This window comes from Heloderma suspectum, chromosome 1 (genome assembly GCF_057233095.1).
Source record: "Heloderma suspectum isolate Gila_16-S chromosome 1, 16-S_ref, whole genome shotgun sequence".
Lineage (NCBI taxonomy): Eukaryota > Metazoa > Chordata > Lepidosauria > Squamata > Helodermatidae > Heloderma > Heloderma suspectum.
In genome coordinates this window covers 344,704,034-344,730,953 of record NC_139458.1, presented here as the reverse complement: position 1 = coordinate 344,730,953, position 26,920 = coordinate 344,704,034, and the positions used below count along the sequence as shown (strand labels likewise).

The 26,920-nt window shown below is 40.5% G+C and overlaps 1 protein-coding gene and 1 long non-coding RNA gene across 6 annotated transcripts; one reads left to right on the top strand and one right to left on the bottom strand.

Annotated features, from left to right (window-relative positions):
- Nucleotides 1-24,552, top strand: FBXO30 (F-box protein 30). Of its 5 annotated transcripts, none has more exons than XM_084827743.1 (7): nt 1-186; nt 5,533-5,632; nt 13,420-13,460; nt 13,769-13,868; nt 15,898-16,008; nt 18,223-20,299; nt 21,604-24,552. In XM_084827743.1, exons 5-7 carry the CDS (start codon nt 15,944-15,946, stop codon nt 21,805-21,807), a joined length of 2,346 nt encoding a protein of 781 aa, XP_084683869.1. In that variant the 5' UTR covers nt 1-186; nt 5,533-5,632; nt 13,420-13,460; nt 13,769-13,868; nt 15,898-15,943; the 3' UTR covers nt 21,808-24,552. The 5 variants fall into 5 exon arrangements, with proteins under 5 accessions (XP_084683869.1, XP_084683872.1, XP_084683871.1 ...); XM_084827746.1 differs by having other exon boundaries at nt 8-186; nt 15,904-16,008; XM_084827745.1 differs by having other exon boundaries at nt 173-344.
- Nucleotides 23,492-26,637, bottom strand: LOC146359622 (uncharacterized). Its single transcript, XR_014786724.1, has 3 exons — nt 25,752-26,637; nt 24,764-25,379; nt 23,492-23,703 (listed from the first exon to the last, which is right to left on the bottom strand). It is a non-coding gene; the product is annotated as an uncharacterized LOC146359622 (long non-coding RNA).
- Between the last annotated feature and the right edge of the window lie 283 nt (nt 26,638-26,920).

The window sequence follows — 26,920 nt, the reverse complement described above, 5'->3', positions numbered from 1 at the left end:
GTGGAACAAGGGGAGAGAGAGAAAGGGGCAGGCAGGGCCGGAAAGCGACGCTGGGAGCTCGCGCGCGCGCGCTCCTCCGCCCCTCACCGGAACCGGATCGAATCGTAGAGCGTCTGGGAGGGGCCGCCTCTCTTGCCTATTCCCTGGCCCCACGCTCGAGCCGTTTCGCGGAGAGCCGACCGGGCGGTGAGTTCCGTTCTGTGTGAGGGAAGCCGGCGGCGGCGGCGGCGGCGGCGGCGGGCTGGCTGGCTGGCTGCTCGGCTGCTCGCTCCCCTTCATGAGCTCTGCCTTCCTTCCTCGACGGTCTCGGACTGCGGCTGTTGCTGCTCCCTGCCGGCCGAGAAGTAAACAAATGGCGGCGGTTGCTGCGGCTGGTGCTGTTGTCCGCGGCTGGGGATTCCCCCTTTGGCCCTCGTCTGGGGTGGGTGGTCGGCCGGCCAGAGCCGCGGTTCTCCTCAGGGGGCTCTGAAGCGGCAGGCGGCCGTCACTGACGGACTGACAGCTGGGCGCTGCTGCTTTAGCCCGGGAGGCGCCGCGGCTCTTTCGCTGGGCACCTTCGCATTGCTTTGGCTTTTCTTCTCTCTCCCTCCCCTCCGCCCTTTCTGGGGGGAAGAGGCCTCGATGTGTTTAAAACGGGTGTCATGCGAAAAGCGAAGGTCTGTGTCACGCCGGTTTCTTCTTTCTCTACGTAGCCCCCCCCCCCCCCCCCGGTCCCTGCTCCCTTTCCCATCTAGAGACAATGGCCGTGGCGTGGACAGAGAGGGACGGGCCCGCCTCTTTCTTCAGCCCGGTGTTGATGAATTAGCATTTCTGCGGCAGTAATATGTGGAGGTGCGCGAATAGACAACCTTGCGCGCACGCCCAACTCCCACGGGTCACATAAAGCGCCGTTGTGCGTGGCGTTGGGACAGCAACTGCAAGTCATCGCGTGGTTCGCTTCTTCTCTTGCCGCCCCAAGGCAGAGTGTTAAATAACTGTGGGAGGAGAGAACTGCTCTGGATTCACTAGTGGGGATGTTCTGCGTTGCTTTATGGGTGTGTACGAAAAAATAAATGGTTAAATAGAGCTGGAATTTTGTCCTAGATGGCTTGCCCCGATGAGGGCTGCCCTGTGAAGGGAAGCCTGTGCCTTAAAAGGAGGCATCGTTGCTCCTATGTTAAACATGAGGGAGGGAAGGCGTGTTGCCCTAGTCATAACTTATTATAAGGAAGAATGAAGCTCTATGGAAAGTAGCGCTGATTCTCAGAATAACTTCTTGTTGAAGCCTTAGCTTTGCATAGACAAAATTCTAGCTTTGCATACACATAAAGTATGGAAGAGACTCTGCTCACTGCTTATTGAAAAGGAGTGGGTGAGTGTAGCATTTTGAAATACGTCTTAGCTGAGAACAGAATACAGTAAAAATGGCAACAGATTTGAAACTAGAGTATGCAATTGTGAAATGAGAAAACATTGAACAGTGGCATCATTTTTAAGAAGTTAATATGAAAACCACACTAGTTTTCTGAAAGACATTGACCATCATATTTAGTTGTCATCTTGAGGAACAGCTTAGTGTAGAGGTAAAATTGGTGCTAAACTTCTTAAGTCAAAAGTTCTGGCAGTGAAAGTGTATAGATGAAGTTAAGGGTATTTTTTAGGGTGCAGTCTTAAGCCCACTTACCTGGGAGCAAGCCCCACTGAACTCAGTGAGACTTACTTCTGAGTAGGCATATATAGGATTGTACTGTTGAAGTATGTGTTTTAAGCCCAAACTAAACAACAAGTGTTGAAAATAATTCTGCATGAATTAACAAATAGGAATGCCCCTTTGAGCAACATGGTTTATGTCATACAGTGATAATGTATTGAAGTTTATTTTAGCTGAGTCATAGTTGTCAACAACTCTTTGAAAATAAGCCTTCGGAATCAGTCATCTTATCAGAAGTATTGGAGGTGAGGAACTTAACTTCTGTTAACTTCCATATTCAAGATATTAATGCTTTCCCCTACACTCTTCCCTGTTTTTCTTCTTTGGCACAATGAAAGGGTGGCAGATGTGGCAACAATGTAGGTATGTGTTTTATTTATAAATTATGTATAAGCACATTTTGAGAAGGTTTCTCAGTTTTTTGTAATATTTTATCAAAGATATCTTGAAGCTCTTCCACTATTTTCAGAAATTACATTGTTTTGGAAACCATATAGGGAAAATATTATTCAGCCATGTAAACCATTAAAAGTACAATTCTATACATGCCTACTCAGAAGTAAGCCCCGTTAAGTTCAGTGGTGTGAGACTTACTCCACGTAAGTATGTATAGGACTGTAGGGCTGTATCCAGTGCTTCCCATGCACGTGACCCACCACTAGCGCAATAGGAAGCTAGTGGATCCGGAAACAAATGAAAATGAGTTAAAACACTAGTTTCCAAGGTTGCTTTAGGCAGTGCTACCAGTGGGTCCCGCTGGCACAACAGAAACAGTGGGAGCACAGTGGCAATATTGGATGTTGCCTTTAGTCTGTGAAGATGTTTCTGAAAACACATCAATCCCAACCAAGTTTTTTGAGGACAAGTTCCATTGATTTTAAAGGAATTTACTTCCAAGTAGTCATCTATAGGATGTAACACCTTGGGGGAGGAAGTTCTCCATCTTCTATCACATGACATCATATCCACTGTATCTTCTACTTGGGCTACTGTTTCAGTTACTAACAACAGGGAGTCATGCTCTCACTGGTCATGTAACTAGCACCACACTGGGGCGCAATCCTATGCAGATAGGTGGCTGCCTCCGAACTTGGAGGCGATCGCTTATCCAATGCAGGGCAGGAGAAGCATGGAGGGGATCGTTCCCTCTGCGCTCCTCCTGCCCTGCATTTTTGGTTAGACAGCTGCTTACGGCTGTCTAGCTGCCAGATGGTGGAGCGGGGGAAGGCCCACACACTTGGCCTATTGTGTTTTTCCCCAAGGCAGTTTTACAAGAGATTCTAGTTACGTCATTAAAAAATGCAAAAGTTACATATCTGATACTGGTCCCAATCCAGAAACGTTCTTACGCAACTGCTGTGTGCAAGGAGTTCTGTGCTGAACAGAACATTGATTCTGATAGTTTTTGCTGTTGGTCAGTTCTATCAGACATAACACTGTTAAGTGGTCAGAGTTAAACACACTGACCATCTGTTCAAGTTGCATGTGTTACCCCAATCCAGCAGGTAGCACCAAGCTTTGTAGCTGTGGATGCTACATGCAGGTTTTTCTCTGACCAGCATCTTTTGAACAAAAGACCTCAACTTAGAAATCTGTCTCTGGGTATGGGCTGTTAGTACAGGGCATGTGTCAACAAAAATAGTTCAGAATACCTAGTCTTGGTATAATAAAATCTATATCTCACTTTTAAATTATATCAACAATTTGAAAATATCCATTCTAAATAGCTGGATGACTGCATTTCATTTGCATCCATAGTTGGACATACTGACATTAGCCACAGAACAAATTCCATTTCCAGAACTAAAGCAGTGTTTGCATATGTTATTTGCATAACTGTGAAATATTTAAGTAATGTATATTTGAGATGTTTAGGTATTAGCAGGGATAATTGACCATTTTATACACTTTATCCTAAATATTCAATCTGCGTTCATTGTCAGACAAGCAGTTTCATAGGCATCCTTATTTCAGTTTTCTTCACATTTCTATTTCTCTCCCTCCTGCCCAAGGTCTCTTATGTTTCTCTGGATATTTCTAGGATTTTTCTCCAGTGCGTCATTATTGCCTGGTGAAAATAGGATGTAGTATTGATAGGAGTAGGTTTCTTGGTAACAGGCTCAAAAACAGGGAGCATTTTTTGTTGATCTGCTATCAGTTCAAGAGAAGTTGAAGTTAAACATAGAGCTCATTTCCCATCACTAATAGCACTGAATAAAAACATAACAGCAAGATCCAGCATGTATTGGCTTAAATAACTGCTTTGATTCAGATAGGATTTTTGATATGCAACATGATCCAGTGTGCTCAGTGGGACTTACTCCCAGGCAAGTGTGCATAAGGATTGCCGCCTTAGCCATGTATGCTCATGCATCTCATTCACAGCTTAGTCTTGGTGCCTGTGCTGCTCTTCAAAGTAAGTTGAAAATTCTAGAGCTGAGCAGCAGCAGCATCTTTCAGGAAGCTTTCCTTCATTATGTCATACCTCTTGGTTACCTTTGCCATGTATAAAGTACCTCAAAGTATTTCATACCAAGTGAATGGTTATGTAAGTAGCATTTTGATTTGGCAAAAGCTGTATATAAATAAACAGTATATTTACATATGGATGGGTCCTCACCACTGAGTGGATCTAAGCTTGACATAGCCTTTATTACAATCATGTTGTGTTTATTTTGTAAATGTATTTGGTCTGTCTTGTTCAGTCTTGCCAGGCTCTGGGGCAGGTGTTTCTGTAAAAGGTACTTTTGGGGGGAAATGTGTGCATTGTTTCTCTGCACCTTGACTTTTCTACATTTATGCTAATAACGATCAGTAACGCTTCAAAAATTCTGTACATAAGAATGTATGTCTGATATTAAGAGCACAACCCTATGCATGTTTAGACAGAAAAGAGTCCTACAACTCCCAGCATTCCCCAGCCTGCATGGCTGTCTGGGGAATGCTGGGACTTGTAGGACATTTTTTTCTGTCTAAACATGCATAAGATTGCACCCTAAGTTACAATTCCATGTCCCTGAGATTGTGAAATGATAATGATAGAAATTTACAATTAGTAGGATGTAGTGCAATGCGTGGTAGATTTCTCACCCCACTTCTTTTATCAAGACTGTATCTTTTCTTAAAGTTGGTAACCATTAAAGTGATCAGAATTAGTTGAGTATAAACATAGTTTTGAGATGCTTAAGAGCAAACGGTGCAACTTTCAGAGATGACAGGCTAATTTTGGTGTGGCATTTAACAGGTAAAAATTGCATTAATGTATTAGCATAGTAGCAAGGAACATAGCTAATTTATGCTAATTACAGAAATGACTATTCACAGAGTACCATATCTAATCAGAAGAAAGCCCTCTTTTTCACAGCAACTGCAATGCACGTGGTGGTATTCCTGGGTAGTGGGCTCTTGCAATCTGTGCTGCTATAACTTATGCTTTATTGTGAATTCCATGTTCCAGTTCCTGCTCAGAGATGCATGCAGTTGTGGCACATGGCCAGTGGATAACCTGATTAGTAGTATTAGGCCATATAGCTTAATCTGGAGGGGAGAAGGGAGAAGCCCCCTGGAGAGAACAGCAGGACATGAAGTGGCTGAAACTAAATGAGGGGTAGTGCGGTGAATGACCCTGACTTCTGCAGGTCTTGAAAGCAAGGGGCCCTTAGTCCTTTACTGCTATCAGATGACTCCATGATGCAATAAAAAAAGCTGGAACTTATACATGGGTATTCTTGACTTCATTTTTAAAAAATATTTGACTGGCTGAGTGGTTTCCGAACCCTAGGACAGTTATTGGGCTCATAAGGAGAGCCCTCCCTCTTAAACATTTCATTTTTTTCATACAGAATCTGGTGCAAGTGAGGAGACATTGAGATCAAGAGCAGAAGTGCCTTACATATGAAATCCAGCTCTCTGCTTTGCTTCCCTGCGCTAGAGTTTCATCAGGTAGTGCTTCTGACCTTTAGTGTTTTTTGTTTTGTTTCTGATATGATTGTACTGTAATCTACTGCATCAAATGAGTTGAGGTGTTGAAGAAAAGCAGCTGGTAGTGAATACATGGCAAATCTGTCACCAACATATTCTTAAAAAAGATTCTATTCACCCTTACTCTAAGATATTACAAAATGATATTCTTTTTGAGGATGACATAAAAGTCAGTCATGGATAAGAAGACATTAAGAAAGATACCTATCAGTCTGTTTTTCTGAATTGTAATCTGAAGGCTGCATATTTGTAATGAAATAGAATGTTCTTAATCTCATTATAAATTGAAAATATTGATTTAAACATGAACTTCATTCACCTTAAAAATGTTCATCCCATTCTTTGCTTGATATATAGGATGTTAATGTCATAGTAGGTTGCCTGTGGAGTTTTATTAACTATTTCTGAATGTTCTAAGGATTGTATAATCATAATTTCATTATAATAATATACTGCTACAGTAATGTTTTCCTTATGTATGTATGTAACGACTAAGTTAGCATTAACGAATAATATACTCTGTTTTTCTGCTGATGAACCATATGTGTTTCTGATGCTTTTGTTTGTCACATTCAGAAAAAAGCACATTTTTTTCTGGTGCAAAAGCAAAGTGCTATATTATCACCTGTGTAAATGTCTGAACATATTAGGTCTATGCCTATGCAGTTCAATTTGGATCTTGGCTACTCTGCTAACATCATGAGAGGGGTATAAACCTCAAGATGGCATTTTAAATCTCACAATTAAACATAGAAGGCCATCAGTTCTAAGAATATCTGAAGTGGGTAACTCTGAGAGTAGAGCCATGAAGATAACAAATCTGTTTTAAAGTGTTAATATAGCTGTCAAAGGAGCATATGTCTGAGACCTGATTGTCACATAATTCTTGAGTTTTTATAAACCATCACTGCAGGAAAGCTTTCTCACTGGCTGAAGTTTCATTTCATTTCATTTCATTCATTCATTCATTCAATCAATTATTTATGTGTATATATAAGTTATTTATATATAAAATAACTTTTCTATTGCCTTGTTGAGAATTAAACTGTCTTGAAACAGATGATAGTTAAAGTAACTAATGGTGTGCTCTTTCATATTATGCTTCCTAAATAACTCAAATCTCTAAATGTGTAGCAAAGAGTTTACATTGTAAGGAGGAGCTGGGATGTTCTCAGCTCTGATCCCAGCTCTAACTTTAAAAAAGTACAACCTGTAGATGTGGGCATTCCCCTTTCCACAGAATAGATTTAGGAAAATTGTGGGAAGATCTGGGCATTGTAGGGAGAGGAAAAGAATTGCAAATTCAAGCAAATCAGAATTTGAAGCCATTGTTTAAAGTTGGCCTCCAGATCTTGGCTTGCTTGGAAGCCATTAACAATAGTTTTCCATTTGGGATATAATAGAAAGCTCTGGTTAACTGCAACTTCCCGGCTTATATCACCACTTGTGCGAAGGGAGGAGTGAAGTGGGAACGAAATGTCTGTGTGCAAGTGGATGAAGCTTATGAACATCCTGTCTTATTAAGCTAAGATTTGATTGAAAGTGACCACTGTATGCTAACTGTGGCTTTCTGCTATGTCACAAAACCATATTTAGAATTATTGTTCTGCCTCAAGAGGTTACTGCATCAAGGAGACAGGAGTGAATTTATGAAGTTATGAAGCGGATTACTGAGCATATGAAAACAAATGCAGACATGCAGCCTAAATAATGATTTGCCTTTCATATGTCTGGAAGCTCAAACCATGGGTGTGGATTCTGAACTAGCACAGACCATTGTTTGATAAGATGTCTGAACTGAGCCAATTATCACTGACCTTTAAACAGTTTGTTAAATATATAAAATAGCTAAATACCCTCTGAGGATGAGTTATAATTCCGCTGCCCAAAGTTTCAAAGTGTAGCTATAGTAACTGGATACACAAGAGGCAGAGATGGATTTGGATTACACTTGGAATACAGAGAGCTTTCTATTTCAAGTAATTATTATGATCTTACTTGTTCATACAAATACTGGTCATAGGGTTGCTTGCTACAGCTGGAATTTTAGTTGTGGCAGCAAACTTTCCAAACACATTTTGACAGCTCTAGTCAGCTGATTGTAGTATGTAAAATAACATCAGGTGGCTTGTACCTTCTGAGAGCCGTATACATCTCACCAGAACTGTGTGTATTTTTAGGTTTCCTGGTTGGTAACAGGCAAGCACACATACTTCAACATCTCAGATGAACTGAACCTAGTTGCTGACATTGCCTAATCAGAAATGAGCAGCTGTTCTTTCTAGGTTTGTTTGTTAGTAAGAGACTATATATCAGAGGCTATATTATCTTAGCATGCTGACTGGAAATAAACTTCCACTGCACTCAATAAGACTTGGTTCTAGTAACTGTGTCTAGGAGCAGGGTGGAAGTATAATAACAAAGATAGGTAGTGCAGAATGAAAGATCATGCTCTTATGAACATACTCCAGCCCCATATTTCCCATTTTATTTCATAGGATTGCAGTTTAACCCAAATGAATATAAATATTTTGCACCTCAAATCCTATTTCAATAGCTGTGTGTGTGTGTGTGTATATATATATGTATGATTGTTGTTGTTCAGTCGTTCAGTTGTGTCCGACTCTTCGTGACCCCATGGACCATAGCACGCCAGGCCTTCCTGTCCTGCGCTCTCTCCCGGAGCATGCTCAAGTCCATATTCATTGCATCAGTGATGCTATCTAGCCATCTCATCCTCTGCCGTCCCCTTCTCCTTTTGCCTTCAATCTTTCCCAGCATCAGGGTCTTTTCCAGGGAGTTTTCTCTTTGCATTAGGTGGTCAAAATATTTGAGCTTCAGTATCTGTCCTTCCAAGGAGCACTCAGGGTTGATTTCCTTTAGGATGGACTGATTTGACCTCCTTGCGGTCCAGGGGACTCGTAAGAATCTTCTCCAGCACCACAGTTCGAAAGCATCGATTCTTCGGCGCTCAGCCTTCCTTATAGTCCAGGTCTCCCAGTCATACGTTGCTACTGGGAAAACCATAGCTTTTGATTATACGAACCTTTGTCGGCAAGGTGATGTCTCTGCTTCTTACTATGCTGTCTAGGCTTGCCATAGCTTTCTTCCCAAGGAGCAAGCGTCTTTTAATTTCATGGCTACAGTTACCATCTGCGGTGATCTTGGAGCCCAAGAAAATAACATCTGTCACTGCCTCCATTTCTTCCCCTTCTATATGCCAGGAAGTGATGGGGCCAGATGCCACGATCTTAGTTTTTTTAATGTTGAGTTTCAAACCAGCTTTTGCACTCTCCAGTTTCACCCTCAACAAGAGGCTCTTTAGATCCTCTTTGCTTTCTGCCATTAGGGTGGTATCGTCTGCGTATCTGAGGTTGTTGATAATTCTCCCGGCAATCTTAATTCCGACCTGTGATTCATCCAACCCGGCATTTCTCATGATGTACTCTGCATATAAATTAAATAAGCAAGGCGACAATATACAGTCTTGTCGTATTCCTTTCCCAATTTTGAACCAGTTGGTTGTTCCATGTCTGGTTCTCACTGTTGCTTCTTGACCCTCGTACAGGTTTCTCAGGAGACAGGTAAGGTGGTCTGGTACTCCCATCTCTTTCAGAATTTGCCACAGTTTGTTGTGATCCACACAATCAAAGGCTTCCCTCCCAGCTTTGCTGGTTCCCAGCACTGGTTTCTTAGACAACAGCAGTTGCAGTTTTTCCAGACCCAACATCTTGCCTTTTAAAACTTAGCATTTTCAAAGTATTATATGTGTGATATATACATACAAATATACTTTGAAAATACTAAGTTTTAAAAGGCAAGATGTTGGGTCTGGAAAAACTGCAACTGCTGTTGTCTAAGAAACCAGTGCTGGGAACCAGCAAAGCTGGGAGGGAAGCCCTTGGAATGATTTTCAAAGCCATTGTGTGTTTATTTACTTAGAATAACTTCTGCGTTGGGAACTGTAAATCTGGCATCAGTTTGACCCATTATCAGAAGAAGACTCTACACAGGGGAAGCAGCAAAAGGTATCCCCCCAAATAAAAAATAGTGCCAATACATGGAAAATAATACTGCATGTGATTATGTTAATGGATAAGAATATAGGATTGGTACTTGAGGAAGACTGTAGAGAAGTTCAAGAGTAATTGGAAAAAACACTCCAAAAGAATATGTGTCAAAAGCCCTAGAATGTAATAAGTTACAAAAGTTTGTAGGACTTCAGGTGTTCATTTTTTGGGGCCATGTTTCCCCATTATTCTTAGATTTCATTACACTTGTATTTTGGATACTGATGGTAGTACCCTTTGGTAGATTTACATAAAATTTACATATTTTTGTACAGTGTTCTATTTTAAACAATATCCATAGTTGGAACAATGATGCTGTCCTCTCCCTGGGCTATTCTGGGAACACAGAGTGGGTTTTAGGGGCATTTCAAATCTCGAGATAGAAAAACCCTTGAAGCACAGCATGCATAGTGTCCAGGAATTCAAGGATGGTATTGTCTCGGTCCTTTTTTACTTGGAATTCCTTGCCTTCCCCCTCGCCCCCGATAACTTCTAAAAAAAAAAAAAAATAAACTTTTTGAGTGGAAAGTAATGAATCAGAAGAAGTTTAAGTCAAAAGAGAAAAGCTTTCAAAATGAATGCTAATTGTGCATATGATTCATTTTAACAAAAATGGATGGCTACTGCTAAACTTGAATTATCAATTTAGAGGAAAAATTGTACAGATCATGCTTTATAGACAGAGTGCAAATATGATATTTGAATAGTATTGATGGGATTTATAACAGTCTGTAGTCACATGCACTGCAGTTGAACCATGAGATTGTAACATCTGACCGTGGAAACTGGTGTATTGCCTGGATTACCAGGAATTAAAATATTAAAGCCTTGAAAAGAGCAACATGGTGCTGGGTTGTGAAACACCAACAAAGCATGACATTCTATTGTCAGTGCCTGGCGTTACATAAATGTAATGTACCTTGATACTTTACTTGGAAATGAGTTCCATTATTTGAATGGAACTTCTATGGAAGTGTGCTTTGAATTGCAACATTATAACCTAACCACAATTTACATGCAAATGTGTATTTTAAAACCCCAATGGCTTAATTTTTTTTAAAGGGTGAAACTTCTTTGGTGGGTGGGCGCAGTTTAGAACAGAAAAATGACTGGGTTTGTGAGATCATGGAGGAGGAAATAAGCTACCATGGCTTATTTCTGCCTCTGTTTGTGTCTGTTGCATGTTGGGGGATTCGCATAATTCCCCTTGGCAGCCCAGCTTGTTGTGTTGTGCAAACCCAGCTGGCGTGGCTGGTTGCCATAGGTAACAAGCCACCCAGAACCCATGGGCTGTTACAGGGTTCTGGGTGGCTTTTTACCCACAGCAACAAGCCAGCTTGGCTGCATTTGCATGAGAAGCCACGCTTCCAAGGGTAATTATCTAATCCCCCCAGCATATGACCGGCACGCACAGTGGGGGAAATAAGCCATGGTGGCTTATTTCTCCTTCCTTGATCATATGGACTGGTCCACTGTGTCTGGGGAGTTCTTATCCCTTTCCCTGCCTGCTACTATTCTGATCTAAATGAACCTCTTCCCCTCCACAGCTATTTGTAGATGTTTGCCCTTGCAAATATGTGTTTGGAACCATGTTGGGGCAGGGGGAAGTTGCTTGGCAGGGAAATGGATAAATACTTCCCCTCTGTATCCCCCTCCTCTGCTTTTCTACTATAAACTGCCTTCTCCTGATGCAGCTTCCTTTGAAAACAATAATTGGCCTTTTGTTCCATGTATTTGTATATTCTGTGTAGTTAGGTCTTGATAAATTTAGTAAGTTTAGTGAGAAGTTGAATTGTCAACATTTTTAATAGAACTTCATAGTTTGTGAAACTTGAGTGTAGGATTGATGTAGTTACTTTAATTGATAGCATTTCCAGACACTTCTGCATTAGTGCAGTGTGACTATGGAGATCTAGTGCCATTAGTGCAATATTCTCTCCTCAGTGGAAGATGAAAAGGTGTCAGAATTTTGCCCAGTTCTGTTCACCATTTTATTAAAAGAGAGAGAGGTGTTACCTCTAAGCAAAATAGCAATAGTTTCATGAAATGGGGCATTGCTGTGAGGATTCAGTGTTTCACAGGGTTTTTTTAATCTTTTAAAGTTCCTAATATCACATCGGGGTGGGAGAGCTATTGCCAGTCTTGGGTGATGATATGCATTACTTTCCTCTGTGCATTGGGTAATGACATATGTTAAGTGTTAGGACAAGAGCAATATCCCTTCAACAAAACAGTAAATGGAGAAAACATGTCTGGATCTTGCATTGAGCTGGGGATTGGTCTAGATGGTCTCCAAGGTCCCTTCCAACTCTTATGACTCTATGATCCTTTGCAACAGATGAGTATCAACTGGACATCAATCCACTGTGCTAAAAATGATTATTCTGGAAAGACTGATCGTGAACTCAGGAACTGACAGGATACACTTGGTCAGATCTAGAGTATGCCACCGCCAGTACTGTTTCAAGAGGGTTCCCCAGCTTTCTGGAGAAGCTGGGGCGGTGGGCGCTGTAGTGGGGAGGGGAAGTGAGAGCTCCATTCCATAAATGGCCTTCTGCTTCTGCTCTGGGTCCAGCCTATTGAATGTAGTTCAATAATAACTGAAACTGCTTTGGTCTGTAGCATATGCCATCAGCTTAAAAATAACCACTCAGCTGGTTTTTTGAAGTGAGTAAGAATTGCTCCAGCTGACCAGGCAGGGAATCTTTATAAAAGTTTGCTGTTCTTATATTCTCCAAATGACTAAAACATGTATGTGTGAACAAGTGTATAATATGCATGTTTGTTGGCTAGTAACTTTTGTGAACTTATTTTCAGTGCTATATTCCATCCACTATATTCAGTGTTTTATTTAAATGGGAGTTGACTGCAATATCTTATGTGTTGATGACCGTTCTCAAATTTCACATAATCCTCATGTAACCATTAAAATGGTATATTCTGTGGAAGTTGCTCTAGTGTAGGATTACGCAACACGAGACATGTGGATGATATCTAGTCCATCAAGACGTGTCTCCAGAACAAACATTCATCCTCTTTGTAGAAAGAAGAGAGAAGAGAATGTGTGGTCTGTGGATATGTTGGTACATAGTCACAATGACCTGGTTTGCACGTAATGTGAAATTGTGGGTTAATTAATGCACAATTTGCTGTGCATGAGCAGAAGTGAGTGAGTGCACTACCTCCTGCATGCTCCTCACTTCTTTTAATTAACAACCTACGAACAGCTGGGTTGTAGGTTGTGAGCATGATGTATGAATCCAGAGTGCTGGGTTGTTTGGGGGTTAAACAACCCAGCAGTTAACCAAACAACAAACCATGGGTTAATCATTGGGTTGTTTAGCCCCTACACAACCCAGAGCTCTTATTTACACATCATGCTCACAATGTATGACCTTGCCAATTGTAGGTTGATTAAAAGCAGAAGAGAGGGACACACGCAGCAGGTAGTGCACTTGCTCACTCCTGCTCATGCATAGCAAATTGTGAGTTAATTAACCCCATCAAGGTACCTTATAAAAGAATGTGTGTTCCCTTTTTTAAGTTCATACCAACATCAAGAAAGTGGGTCTATATTTTTTTTCTAATCAAGGCAGTGTACTTTAATACAAAGGATGAAATTGTATAAAGAGGCAAGGTCACCTTTTATTATCTTTACTGAAAGTATTTTTGTTGCAGGAAAGAATCAACCCAAACTCCATTCCAGCAATAACATACAGGTAAATAAGTTCATTCAAGGGGACCGGAGGGATGGGTGAGAATGAAGGAGGGAAAAATCACAGCCCTGGAAATTTAAGTGTAGGAAAAAATCATGAAGCATGCTGTCATCTTAGGTTAATACTTTTAACCATAAGATTTAATTTGGTAGTTTGTGCGTGTACGTAATTAGCAATGTCAATCAAGGAATTCCCACTTGATCACAACTTAACCCCTTTTCCCTTTATTTGATGGCTGTGACTTCTGATATTTTTGACCTGTGCTTTCTTAGTTTTGTTCCCTATTTATATATGATTCTGTATCTTACTAGTGTTTTTGGCTGAGGGATCCTCCCCGTCTGCATATAATAGGAATGGAGACTATAAGAAAAAGCCCCACTGCTCTGCTGTGCCTTGGAAGCTCTTGATCTGGTGAGTCAATTTTCCAGAATGTCCAGAACAAGTACTTCAGAGAGGAAAGATACAGTTAAAGCATGAAAAGAGACTTATCACTAGTTTGGCTACATTTAGAAGCAATTGAATTTGCTTTATGAAGGCTGGTGTATCTAAGGGCACAATCCTACATTCTGTATCCTCACTACTCAGAAGCCCTGGAGTTTGGAGGCTTCCAAGATTCCTGCACACTGCTGGGCCGAAGCCAGCAGGGCGGAAGGAGTGGCAGAGGTGATCTTTACTCCCCTGTCCTCTGATCCTTGACTTTTTCACTAGAGAGGTTTTTCAGCTCATCTAGCGAGGGTGCTTTGGAGGGGGAGGGAAGAAGGCTGGAGCTTTAAATCATATCTTGGCCTCTCCGGTCTCCTCCTCTCCCTGTCCACTGAATGCCCCCTTTCCCCCCTCTCTGAGGTCTACTGCCCGACCTCAGAGAGCCAGCCAGCGCAGTTTGCTCTGTGCTGGCTGCAAGGGATCTGGTCTGAGATATAAGACAGAAGTAATCTAACAAAATAAAACCATTCTGTTTTTAACACACCCACACCCACATGCCAAGCAGGCCTAACCTGTCAAGATGTGGCCCAGGAAGCGCTGTATATTGTGACTTGACTTGATAACTATGGAATGGAGGTGAGGTGGCAGACTCTGTTCTCAAAACTCTACCCCATTGCAAAAGTGTTGCTTTTTATATGTGCAACACTTTTGCAGTGGGGTAGAGCTTTTGAGTACACAGTCTGCCACCTCACCTCCATTTCATAGAGTTACCAAGTAAGTACACTATATAGACATTTCGAAGTCCTCAATCATTTAATAGGGTTTAGGTAGGAGAACAGAAACCAGGAGTGGCAGATGCGGGAATTCTAAATATAGAAAGATCAGTGCTTGATCTTTGATCAGTGCCTTCACTTCCCCACTCCTACACTACACTCCTACACAAGGACAGTGTTATCTTTTACACTGAGGAAAATCTGTTTCCTCTGGTTCATGAGCAAAATAGATAATATAACTTATCTGATGGGTTCCTAGGATGCTTTATCTTTGTTCATCATACTCTGCTGCTAGCATTATTTTTCACCCTTTGAGATGGTTGAGCTGGTGTGTCTCCTCCACCTGTTCTTAATTCAAGGTTAAGAAGGAGGGCTAGAAGTTGTATCTTGTTTAATGGTAATTAATCAAAACACAGGCACTGCGATGTGCATGACATGGCACTCCAAACCACAATAAACAACCAGCAATCGCACATCAAATGTATAAATTTAAATTGGGCAGAGACCAGAAACAAGCCTCAGAAGGGAACAATAATGAATCTAGAGCAGTGGTAGGCTGATTTCAGACTTACTGGAACTACTTTGTTTTTTTACTAGGACCCCAAGATCAACCAACAAGAGTCTGATGCAAAAGTCATATACTTTGAATTAAAGCTTTCTTTATTTGAGCAGCCTAATTTAGGTAGAAAAGGTCATTCTGTTGTTGCTATTGTTAAACAACTGGGAATCCGAAATCTTTGGCATTCTACTCCAGATCTTCCAGACATCTACCAGTAGATCCTGAACTACCTTTTGCCTACCCCTCATCCAGAGTGTGCAGTAACATTCCTAGGAATTGTGCTGTTTTGTACGCAAGCTACTGCCTGTCTGATTTCCCAATATAGGTAATATCTGGCAGTCCTGAGAGAAGGGGTTCTAACTAGTTAATGAAAGAAGATTCAATTGTGTGGTCTTCTGCTTCTTCTGGAAAACCTTGGAAGTGTCAATTATTTTTGCAGGTTTTGCTGTCCAAGCCTTTTGTCACATTGTCACATTCAAAGGACGAAGCAAAATAAAGGAGTGGTGTGAGGAGTGGTGACCTCGCATCGTTTTTGTCTTACCTTGAAAACTTCATTTGCTGTAATTGTAAACATGGCCAGTAATACAGGTCATTTGTGTAAGTTGTTGAATAGGATTGAATAAAAAAGAACATTAATTTTGCAGATTTGTTTGAAGTTATCTAGTGACTGATGAATCTGTTTTAGTAACAGGCACCACGGAACTCTGCAGCAGAGAAATTATTTTGTCAGCATGTTTACACTGTCAGCAGAGGGCAGACTTTCTACTGTGCCAGCTTTGAGTTTGCCTGAAGGAAGGTAAGTTTTAACACTCCAAGGCTTGTAAAAAGCATTGATACTGAGGTCAAATTGGCTGCAGTTTGGCAAACTTTTTGAAATTAGATGTGTGATTGTAGTATAATTTTTTTAAATGCACACCATGACATAGTATTGAGGATTATTATTTATAGGTAGGGAATAAAACTGTACAGGGTCTGTATTTGGGGTCTGTATAGATTCTCAGTATTAACTTGTAATTGAGTCTCACATAACCTTACTCATACACTTAATTTTACCTTCAAATCGTGTAGAATGATTTGTCATCATGCTGAGATTATTTAAAGTCAATATCTTGAATGTGTGGTGTATCATTTTTTGCCACATTCACTTTAACTAACCCTAAGGTCCTCTTCATGAAACCTTCATATCTAAAAGTGAATTATTTTATTGTAGAATATGTGGAATATGAAGTGGCCCAGGATAGGAAGGAAATGTTATGCACTGTTATACCGCTTTGGGTCCAGTTATTATCTTGGATGTACAGAAGTGCTAAGATGTTTACTATTTAGCTCCTGAGGAAGAGGCTCTCTTTTTAAAAATCTTGTAGGATTTATAGTAATTGTCAGTCAAGAGTGGGGTTTTGCAAAGGTGTAGAGTTCTGAATCCAAGCCACTGTTTCAGGGGTTGAACCTCCCCTCTTGCCAAAATCAATGTTTGTAATGAGGAATATCTAATGAACATTTAGCCAAAATAAACATTTCAGTTGCATGTAATGTTCTTGCTCTTGCATTAGATGTATGTTACCATAAGACCTGGTAGTAAGTTACAGGTGGAAGTGAGAGGGATGGGCTCATAGGGAATGGTTTGAGATGGCATACAGTTTTTTGAAGGATGTATACAACTCCCTAATCTGATAGTGGAAAGCTGGTCTCCCTGACATATACATGTCAGATAGGAGGCCACTGAGAGTAAGTAACAATTTTGTTTTCATCCATTTCAGTATTGCCCTGCAGATAGGGGAGGTTGTCACAGTATTGCCCACTAAATCATTAGTAGCCGTTTTAGAGGTAGATATTCACAAATTTTGGTGGCTGTTTTCTTTAATATTGATGACGGTGTGTCATATGATAGAGTGGGCGGAACAGAGAAGTCATCTAATATGTTCTTTTCCTGGTAGAGCACATGCTTTTCATGCAGAAGGTCTCAGGTTCAATCTTTGGCATCTCCAGATAGGGCAGGAAAACTCCTGCCTGAAACCGTGGAGAGCCACTGCCAGTCAGTGTCAACAGTACTAGGTGAGGTAGACTAAATGGTCTGATTCAATATAAGGCAGGTTCCTATGTACTCTTTTCAGCAGCCTGCTTTGGCCACTAAACATAAACAGTCTGTGCCCAATCCTACCTCACCCCTTCTCCTGCCATCTTTTTCCTGCAGCCAGGGCACAAGCTAGAGAAACTCATTTTTGCTTAGGCCAGCATTGGAGATGGTGGATATCTATGCGGGGTCCTTCCACAAATGGTTCTTGTCACTTGTGGGTAGGGTACAGTCAGTGAATGAACTGACCTTGTGGCAAAATGTAATTTTTTGGAAGTTCTGATAGATTGGGAGCCAAGTGAGTTCTGCTCTCCAGACTGGAGTCTGTGCTAGAAATTTTGTTTGATCTTGCTCCCCGTTTCTGTGACCAAAAACAGCCCACTTGTTTATTATGCTAGGTGCAAGGGAGGGATGGAATAGTCTGTCCCTTCTCCAGCAGCTAGTTGCCTGCTTGCACTTCCTTATTGCCTATAACTACCAGGGGAGTGCTTAAATATAAGGCTGAAATCACTGGTCCTACCACCATTACCCCATCAAAACTGACTGGGTGGGTGGAAAATGGAAAACCAGATGGGAGAGTGTATGGAATGGAGTATTCTGGAGTAGGGCATGGCTGACTGACTAGAACAATAAATAGGAGTAGACCCCACTTTTCTAATTTGTTTAGTATAGGGGTATACATATAACTGCACACATTTTTAGAAAAAAATGACCAAACTTTTAGTTTGGTGCCTAGAAGTAGGATATATGATCAGAACACACATGAGGATACCTGGGTATTAGGACAATGAAACAAAACGCATTTTCACTGGTCCAGTTTTGCACATACTATGGCACTTACCCCCCCCCCCCATAAAGTACTTTGTTACAGCTTTGTTGTTTAACTTAAAAATAAAAATACTGACACCTTGTCTCATTTGTCTTCCTCTCTCTTCCTAGAACTGAACTTGCCACCATGGAAGAACATCAGCACCTACATTGTGTCAACTGTGTTAGCCGGCGTTGTATGACCAGACCAGAGGCTGGCATTTCCTGTGACTTGATTGGTTGTCCAATGGTTTGCGGAGCAGTGTTTCATTCATGTAAAGCTGAAGAGCATCGCCTTTTATGTCCACTTGAAAGAGTGCCTTGTCTCAACAGTGGCTTTGGCTGTCCATTTACTATAGCAAGAAACAAAATTGCTGAACATCTAGAAACTTGCCCTGCAAGTGTGGTATGCTGCACTATGGAGTGGAATAGATGGCCAGTCAGTTATGCTGATAGAAAATCTTATGAAAATCTAAGTAAAGATGTTGATGAAGTTGAACAGTTAGACATGGCACTTGCCCTTCAGGATCAGCGAATGCTCCTTGAATCTCTCAAAGTTGCAACTATGACATCAAAAACAGCTGATCAGGTGTCAAAATCCAGAGAACAGATTTCTGTTGCAAGTGCCCCAGATGCTACACTTGCAAATGGCTTGATGCCTGTAGATGAAGAGTCATATGGTGCACTTTATCAAGCTACTGTGGAAACAACTAAGAGTTTAGCTACAGCTCTGGATATTCTGAACACTGCTACTAGAGACATAAGCATGTTGAGTTCAAAACTTGGTATTTCACCGTGTGAAACAAGTGAAGATTTTGGGACAAAAGAGCAAAATTGTAATAGTCGTATGCATAAGAAAGTAGGGCACGACTATCAAGGTGACGATAACATGGGAGCAGTTGGTGGCATTCAGTTGGATGTCTTGAGTCAAAATGCACAGTTGGAACAAAATGGCTCAAGTGATATTTGTTACGATACCATGCAACAGTACAGCTTGAATATGAGCCTTGATAATACCTCTTTATGTAATGGCTTTTATGTAGACAATACTGGTGCAGATACTCTGCAACAGAGTGAAGAACTAGAAACGTGTAATTCTGACCAATCTAATGTAGCAAATGGTGTAGGTAATGAATCTCATTGTGATGAAGCTTTGAGTTCTTACCACCTTATTCCTGTAGCACCACAATTTAGGGAAGAAATACCTCTGCCCAGTTTGTCTAATGGCACCATTAATCATGTATATCTGCCACGTGACTGCAGTGAAGAACTATTACAGAGGCAAATAGAACAAGACAAACTCAGAAACATAGATGTATTTTCTTTAATTCCTCATCGTACCTACAATTTCCTTGCAAATCACTACTTATCTACACCAAAGGAACACAAAGCAGTAGATACATCGGATTTGGAAGTAACAGAAGATCCTATAGGTCTTCAGGGAATAGATTTAATCACAGCAGCGTTACTATTTTGTCTCGGAGACTCACCTGGTGGTAGGGGAATATCTGATAGTCGTGTTATTGACGGATACCATGTTGATTTCGGAACTCAGACATTTTCTCTCCCATCTGCAATCCTGGCCACAAATACAATGGTAGGGGAAATTGCCTCAGCCTCTGCATGTGATCATGCAAATCCACAGCTTTCAAATCCAAGCCCTTTCCAGACTCTGGGGCTGGATTTGGTACTAGAATGTGTGGCTAGATACCAAACAAAGCGCTCAATGTTTACATTTGTTTGTGGACAATTGTTTAGACGAAATGAATTTTCTTCACATTTTAAGAACGTACATGGTGATATTCATGCTGGCCTCAATGGCTGGATGGAGCAAAGATGTCCTCTGGCTTATTATGGGTGTACATACTCGCAACGCAGATTCTGTCCTTCAGCGCAAGGGGCAAAGATTATTCATGATCGGCATCTTCGGTCGTTTGGGGTTCAGCCCTGTATATCTACTGTGCTGACAGAGCCTGACAAGAGATGCTGCTTAGGACTCCGTAGTGATCATCTGAGTAATCTTCCTTTTGAAGTTCTACAACATATTGCAGGTTTTCTAGATGGCTTTAGTTTATGTCAGCTTTCACAAGTGTCACGATTAATGAGGGATGTATGTGGAAGCTTACTACAGGCACGTGGAATGGTGATACTGCTGTGGGAAAAGAGGATGTATCCAGATGGAAGTTCTTCATGGCAAATAAAGGAGAAGGTTTGTATACTCCTACGTGGTGTGAACTGTCTTTCCCTCTGTTTGGAATTAGCATGTTCTTTGTTTAGGAGCTGAGGCCTCCCAAGATTTTCCCTCCCTTATGAATGGAGAGACAGGCACGTAAGAGTTGTAAGTAGTAAAATAAAATAAAAGTTTTATTCAAAGTGATCTATGCTGGAGGTGGAGGATGGATCACATACATCTGACACAACTTTTATATTTTTAAAATTATATACAATTTGGAAACAGAGGACAGTATAAGTAAATTAAAAATAAAAATAGTAAATAAAAGCACAATCTTTTTGAACAGAAAGCATTCAACGCCAAATGAATGGCTGAAGGGATGAGTATGTAGGCATCTGCCCCTAAGCTGTGATCCTTGCCCAGTGCCCAAGCACTGAACAAGCTAGTTGTGACCTGAGGTAATAAGACTAAGAGTGTGAAAGCAAGCAAGCAAAAATGTTCGCTGTGAGGAAGGCAAACACCATGGAACCAAATTGCCACTCAGGAACATAGGTCAAATTATTTCCCAGCCTCATCAACCATTGACTAATGAGCACCCATAGTTAATAAAGCCAGAAGTAATAGAAGTGGAGTAATAGGGAGGTTAGAAAAGATTTACCTGTGTCTAGTTGAGGTCCTGGAGTGGGCCAAAGTGACAAAATTCTCCCTCTGGTCTACCCCAAGGCCAGCTAGCTAAGGTGATATGCCAACATGGTGTGGTTTGAAGCAGCAAGAACACTCATCTCCCCTAGTAATCCCCCCCATACCTCCTCTCCCAACACTGGTAACAGTGTGGGGGGCCCCGGCTGAAGCAAGGACTGAGTTTCTAGTGGGTTTATAAAGGACTGGATCCAGAAAAAGTTATGCCAGTCACCTCAAGCCATAAACATCTTAAGACAGCCTTCTCCAGCTATAAAATGTAAATATTACCATAATAAATAGGCAATCTCTATAAGACTTTCACAATTGGTCTAAAACAATTCTATTTTTTTAAACCCTCTGGTTTGAGAAGAGATCTCTCTTACAAATTATGTGGATGTAGAATTTTTATAATGCTGCTTATTTTTTCTGTTATAGTTCACTGTGTTTTGGCAGTCAGACAACCTTGTGTCTATAACGAGTCATTGTATAACATACTTGTGGTTTTGTGTTTGCTGTTCAACCATGCACTTAATATTTGGGTACAATTGTGCTTCTAAACATCAGTTCTACATGACTGTGTCACCTTGCTGCCCTGCCATAAAAGCAGTCTTCACACCCTAAGAAAGCAGAACTTTGATGCTAAGAAATTTATTTTCTAGGTGTGGCGATTCAGCACAGCATTTAGTACTGTAAATGAATGGAAATTTGCTGACGTTGTAAGTATGGCCGACCACTTGAAGAAATGCAGCTATAATGCTGTAGAGAGGCGGGAGGAAGCTGTGCCACTGCCATGTATGTGCGTCACACGAGAGCTTACAAAAGAAGGACGATCATTGCGCTCCGTCTTGAAACCCGTACTTTAAACACGAAGAATTTACTCCCAATTGCACATACACTCAAGCACCTGATATAACCTCTGTGTAATATTTTGTGACACTTTATTAATTTCCTAAAGATAATTTTTGAGGTAAATCTACTCATGTACATAATGTTTTGAAGTGGCATTTATTTTTTTATAATACTGTCTGGTTAGAATGAAAGCTGCCTTAATGTTTGAAAATATGGAACTTGCTGGACAGGGTAGTTTTATATAACTTGTACCATCTGTAAATTTTCATTAGGGTTTTCTGACTTATTGGTGCCCATTTCTTTTTATTGATTTCTGACTTGCAAGAGGATATGCACATTCAGACAGGAACTTGAATTGTATAGAGAGGAATCTGACCAAACAATGTATTACATTGGTCTCTTTGTGAGTTGGGATATAACCATTTAAAAATGGAATTCTAGTCAGAATTTAGCAGCACATATTTTGACCTTTAAAGAGCACTGTGCTCATTTAAGCTGACTGTGGTATTTAACACAGTTTCTAATTACGGGGAACATCTTGGGTTGTATCAAACTATCCTTCCACCAGTGGAATGGACACTGCTAGTGGATTGAATTCCCCCTTCCCCCTGTGCACCCCCCAAATCTTCTTGAGGATTGGGGGAGCAAATTTCAGGGGAAGGAAAATTCCCATTGTACGAGCAGAAGTCTACTTGCATAACATTGATTTTAGCCCTATATAGGATGTGTGTTTTAAGTGTTGATGCAAATGAACAGGGGGAATAATTCACAACTCTTTGAAGTCAATAGCAAAGCATTTGATTTTAATTGAGCAGAATTGTAATTTAAGTGAATTCTGACTTGCAGTAGATTTGTTTCTAATTATACCTTCCCTTGACTGTCAACACAGGCTGCTGCTACTAGCAGTCTAATGGAACAAAATTTAATTGTATTTCAGTCTTGAATGTACACCTAGACTAGCATTTTGGGTTCAAAAATGTTCTCCTCTTTTATTGGTAGAGTGATAAATGGTGAACTTGAACAAAATTCCTGTTGCTTGCTGTAAATTAGCTGCACAGGATTAAAAATTTTAGATGCATATACCTAATGACAAGCTTAGGTTTTATGGTGTTGATGGTATACACCTTATTGTCAGCATGTCTATAGATGTTCTATTGGCTTCAAGGGTATTTTAAATTGTATAGGACTCTGATTCTGAACACACACTGAAGTAAGTTGATTCAAATTAGGAATTTGCTCACAAGCAGATGCGTTTAGGATAGAGGTGTCAGTATGCCATCTTTATAAGATGAGAACCCATTCATTGAATAAAGCATATCTTAAATACAAGTTCATCCATTACATAAATCCATATTCTCCATAGTCTTCCATAATGAGGACATTGTGTTGAATGTTTACTGTAATTATGAGAATGCCTTTAACTATACTAGCATAATTCAGAGGCTTTCATACTTGATACTGCTAGTTTATTGAGCTTGGTGTCACAGACTAACAGAACAAGTTTGTATAAATGAATTAGGGTGTTTTTAATTTTAAAGAAGGAAAGTATTGAAAAGATTATTATAGAAATGGCTATGTTTGTAATGAAGTCATTTACGTATACCTGATCAAAAGTTCCTATGTTTGGCATACATGAATCCAGTCTGGAACATAATTGCATTTTTCGTAACTTTAGGATGTCCCATTTTAAAAAAAATAAACTTAGCCTCATTCGCTAGTGCCATATAGTGAGACCATTAAAGAATGTGGATGTCAGCTCCACATAGCTAATGTCTGTAATGCCTGGATCTTGGAATCAGTTAAACTGTTCTCACAAAGCTGCCTTTCTTCCTGAAGAAACTAGAGAGAATTTTTCTTCAATCCTGTGGAATCTTGGCTTCAGCTGACAGAACATTTCTAATTTTAATAGCCTGGAGAAGAGAGAAGGGATGTTACTGTACTAGTCATGATAATATGCTGAACTTTCTTTTATGTAGGCTATCCCTACAATCAAGAAATCTTTATTCTCTAGCTGTAGGAAGTACCTTAGCAATTTCTGGGCACTTGCCTTTCTCCAAAAAAGAGCTGTCAGCCTCAAATAACCAGTAATATTCATTCCACAGTATTACAAGCTCCTTCTGTATACACTAGTAACCATCAAATATCTTAGCCAGTGTATACTTCATTATTAACTGTACTTTTTGTTGTTGGAGAATAGAGGTCAGCAGAATGTATCTTGGCCTCTTGAGTAGAATACTGCAACTACAAAAACACTAGAACACCCTCTAACAACAAAAGACGTGCAGTTGTACCTGTGGTGAACAGTTGGTTCATTTTTTCACATTAAGCATTTTGAACACTTCATTCTCAACATGCACTTTTTACTTTCAAATCTATATACTGTGTCATTTGTTTTTTTAAAAAAACCTTAATCCAGAGCTATTAAAGCAGTAATGCTATAAAGAATTCTATTTGGTATACTCTTGTGTACAAGAATTCAGTGCAAATCTAGGATATCAGTATTTTATACTGCTATGCAGTTGTTGTTTAAAAAAAACAAAAGTAGTGGTATGTAATTTGTCAATAATACTTGAGTTTCTCTTCTGTAACATACCTTGCATTACAAGTGTTCATTGAGTGTCTCTGGTCCAGTTGCATTGTTTTTTTTTCATATTCACAGCTGTTCCTTTCTTACCAATACACCACCTTTTAAAAATGTTTTCAGTTCATGGTATTTTTTGCAATGTCTGTCATAATCCTAATAAAACATATTTGCCATTTCTCTTTAGTACATGCTTTTTTGGTTGATGTTCTAGGTGATCTGTTTTGTGTTAATGACCTCCCTACCTGTGCATTCTAGGTTGAAATTAAATATTTAACGTAGTGACGGAATGCCACTATCAAATATGGTTTCTAGAATCTGGAGTGAGAATTCCTTATCCTTTAGTATATATACTTCAGTAAGTGAAAATGTAAATTCAATTAAAATACCTGAAGAAGGTGAACTTGTATTTTGGAAGTGTTTTTCGTTGGATGTCCGAACTACAATTGTTTTTATGGTCTCCCTTCTAGCACTATGATGTATCCGAGTTACTACTTTTTACACTGTACCACTCATATCTAGGTTCTGCTTCCCACATAACTCTTCAGCTAGAGTTAAGTCACTTATGTCCATAATCTAGAAATAGTTTATAGATCTTCCGTTGGGTTCCCAGAAAGATCCATTTGATCTTGGAAACATAGAGCAAGACTGGCACAGTTTGAGACCTGAGTGCCGCGTGACGGAGTGAGCTCCCGTCTTCAGTCCCAGCTTCTGCCAACCTAGCAGTTCGAAAGCAAGAAATTGCAAGTAGATAAATAGGTACTGCTGCGGCGGGAAAGGTAACAGCATTCCGTGCACCTCGGTGTTCAGTCATGCCAGCCACATGCCCACGGAAGCATCTTCGGACAGCGCTGGCTCTTCGGCTTAGAAATGGAGATGAGCACCACACCCTAGAGTCGGATCCGACTGGTTGGGGACACCTTTTCCTTTTTTTTTCATGCTTCCTATGTTGAGATTTTGTATAAATCCCTTGAGTGATACATGATGGAGTAGATGCTGCTTCTCCTGTAAAGTGGAACATAGGAAGCTGCTTTATACCAGATCAGACAATTTTTATATTACTGGATTTCATTTTGGAATAGCAGTGTGCCACATTGTTACCTTTTGGCACTTCATAGATAGGCCTCCGTGTATAGGTAATGGGATACCTGTGCATCCCTTCTTTTATCCCCAACCATGCCACCCTCCCTTTTAAGGTGCAGCAACAGAGCACTGGGTGACCTGGGCCCAATCCTGGCTGGTGTGCTGTCCAGGTAGACAGGCACAGAAGGAAGAGGATGCTCTTCATGCTATCTGGGCAATGTGGGAAGAAGGGCCATTGGCTCTGCCCCGAGCATATGGAAGAATGAGAGGTGCAGTATCAATATAGGAACTTACACTCATCAATTTTGTCTTTTTGCTTCACTCTGCCTTGGGCCAAACCCATACTCAGAAAAGCAAAGCTGCAAACAAAAATGAAATTACCACATTTGATAGAAGTTCTGATGTAGTCTGTGCGCAGACTACAGCAATTTATTTTCATCAGGTGAAAATGAAATGCCTATGTTTGTAGATAAGTATAAATACTCAGATCTGAAAAGTGATCTAATTGGTTCATTTACATAGGAAAGCCTTTAACTCCGATATTTAATAATACCAGTTGGTTACCCATGAACACAGTTTGTGGACAAAAATCTAACAAAAGTTTTAACTTAACTGCATTTCTTGAAACATTCAAAGTGTTAACATCTTTTATCTTTACAAAACTTCAATACAATGTTCTTGGTGTAAATACTAGGGCGGCCACTTGAAGTGGCCACATCCTTGCTCTGGTCCATTAACGTGAATCTTGAGGTTTGCCAATGAGAGCACATGACTCATGGCAACATAGATCCCTTCATGATTTGTTTATAGGCCATATGTCACTGGCATATCATTGTATGTTGGCCTGTACCTGTGTTTATAAAGGTGTACAGATATTTTTATGTTCCTATTTCATTTTGCTCCAGTTTGCAATTAGGTTTAATTATACTTGACATTTTTATATTAAAAATAAAGCTTCATAGTAGATTGTTATAGAAGATAGCCTAATTCTTTTTTTAAAGCGTTATGGACATAAAATTGGTCAATGGGAAGGCAGTCCAAAAGGGATGACTGACTCCTGACTGGATTATATAGATGGGATGTGCCCTTCTGCTTTCCCTTGTTCACCATTTCTCTGGGTGGTTGTGCAGAGCAAATGACGCATATGAGGAGTGAATAGAGGTAGCTGCTTCTCACTCTCCTGGTGCTTTTTATTAGGCCATTGCCTCATTCAAAGAATTTCATGGGGGTCCAGACAACCTGGTCTTCAAAACGTAACCCTCATCACGGAAAATCTACTAAGGAAGAAGGAACAGCAGCACAATGCCTTCTGACTGTTAGCACTAGGCGCCCCTGCAGTTGCAAGCGCCCAAGGAAGGGTGAGCCAGAAACACAGGAACAGGGTTTGGGGCCTTTGTGGGCGATGCAGAGGATTTGGGCCTCTTGGACGAGGCAGCCTCCGAGCCCAGGTTGCGGCAGGCCGC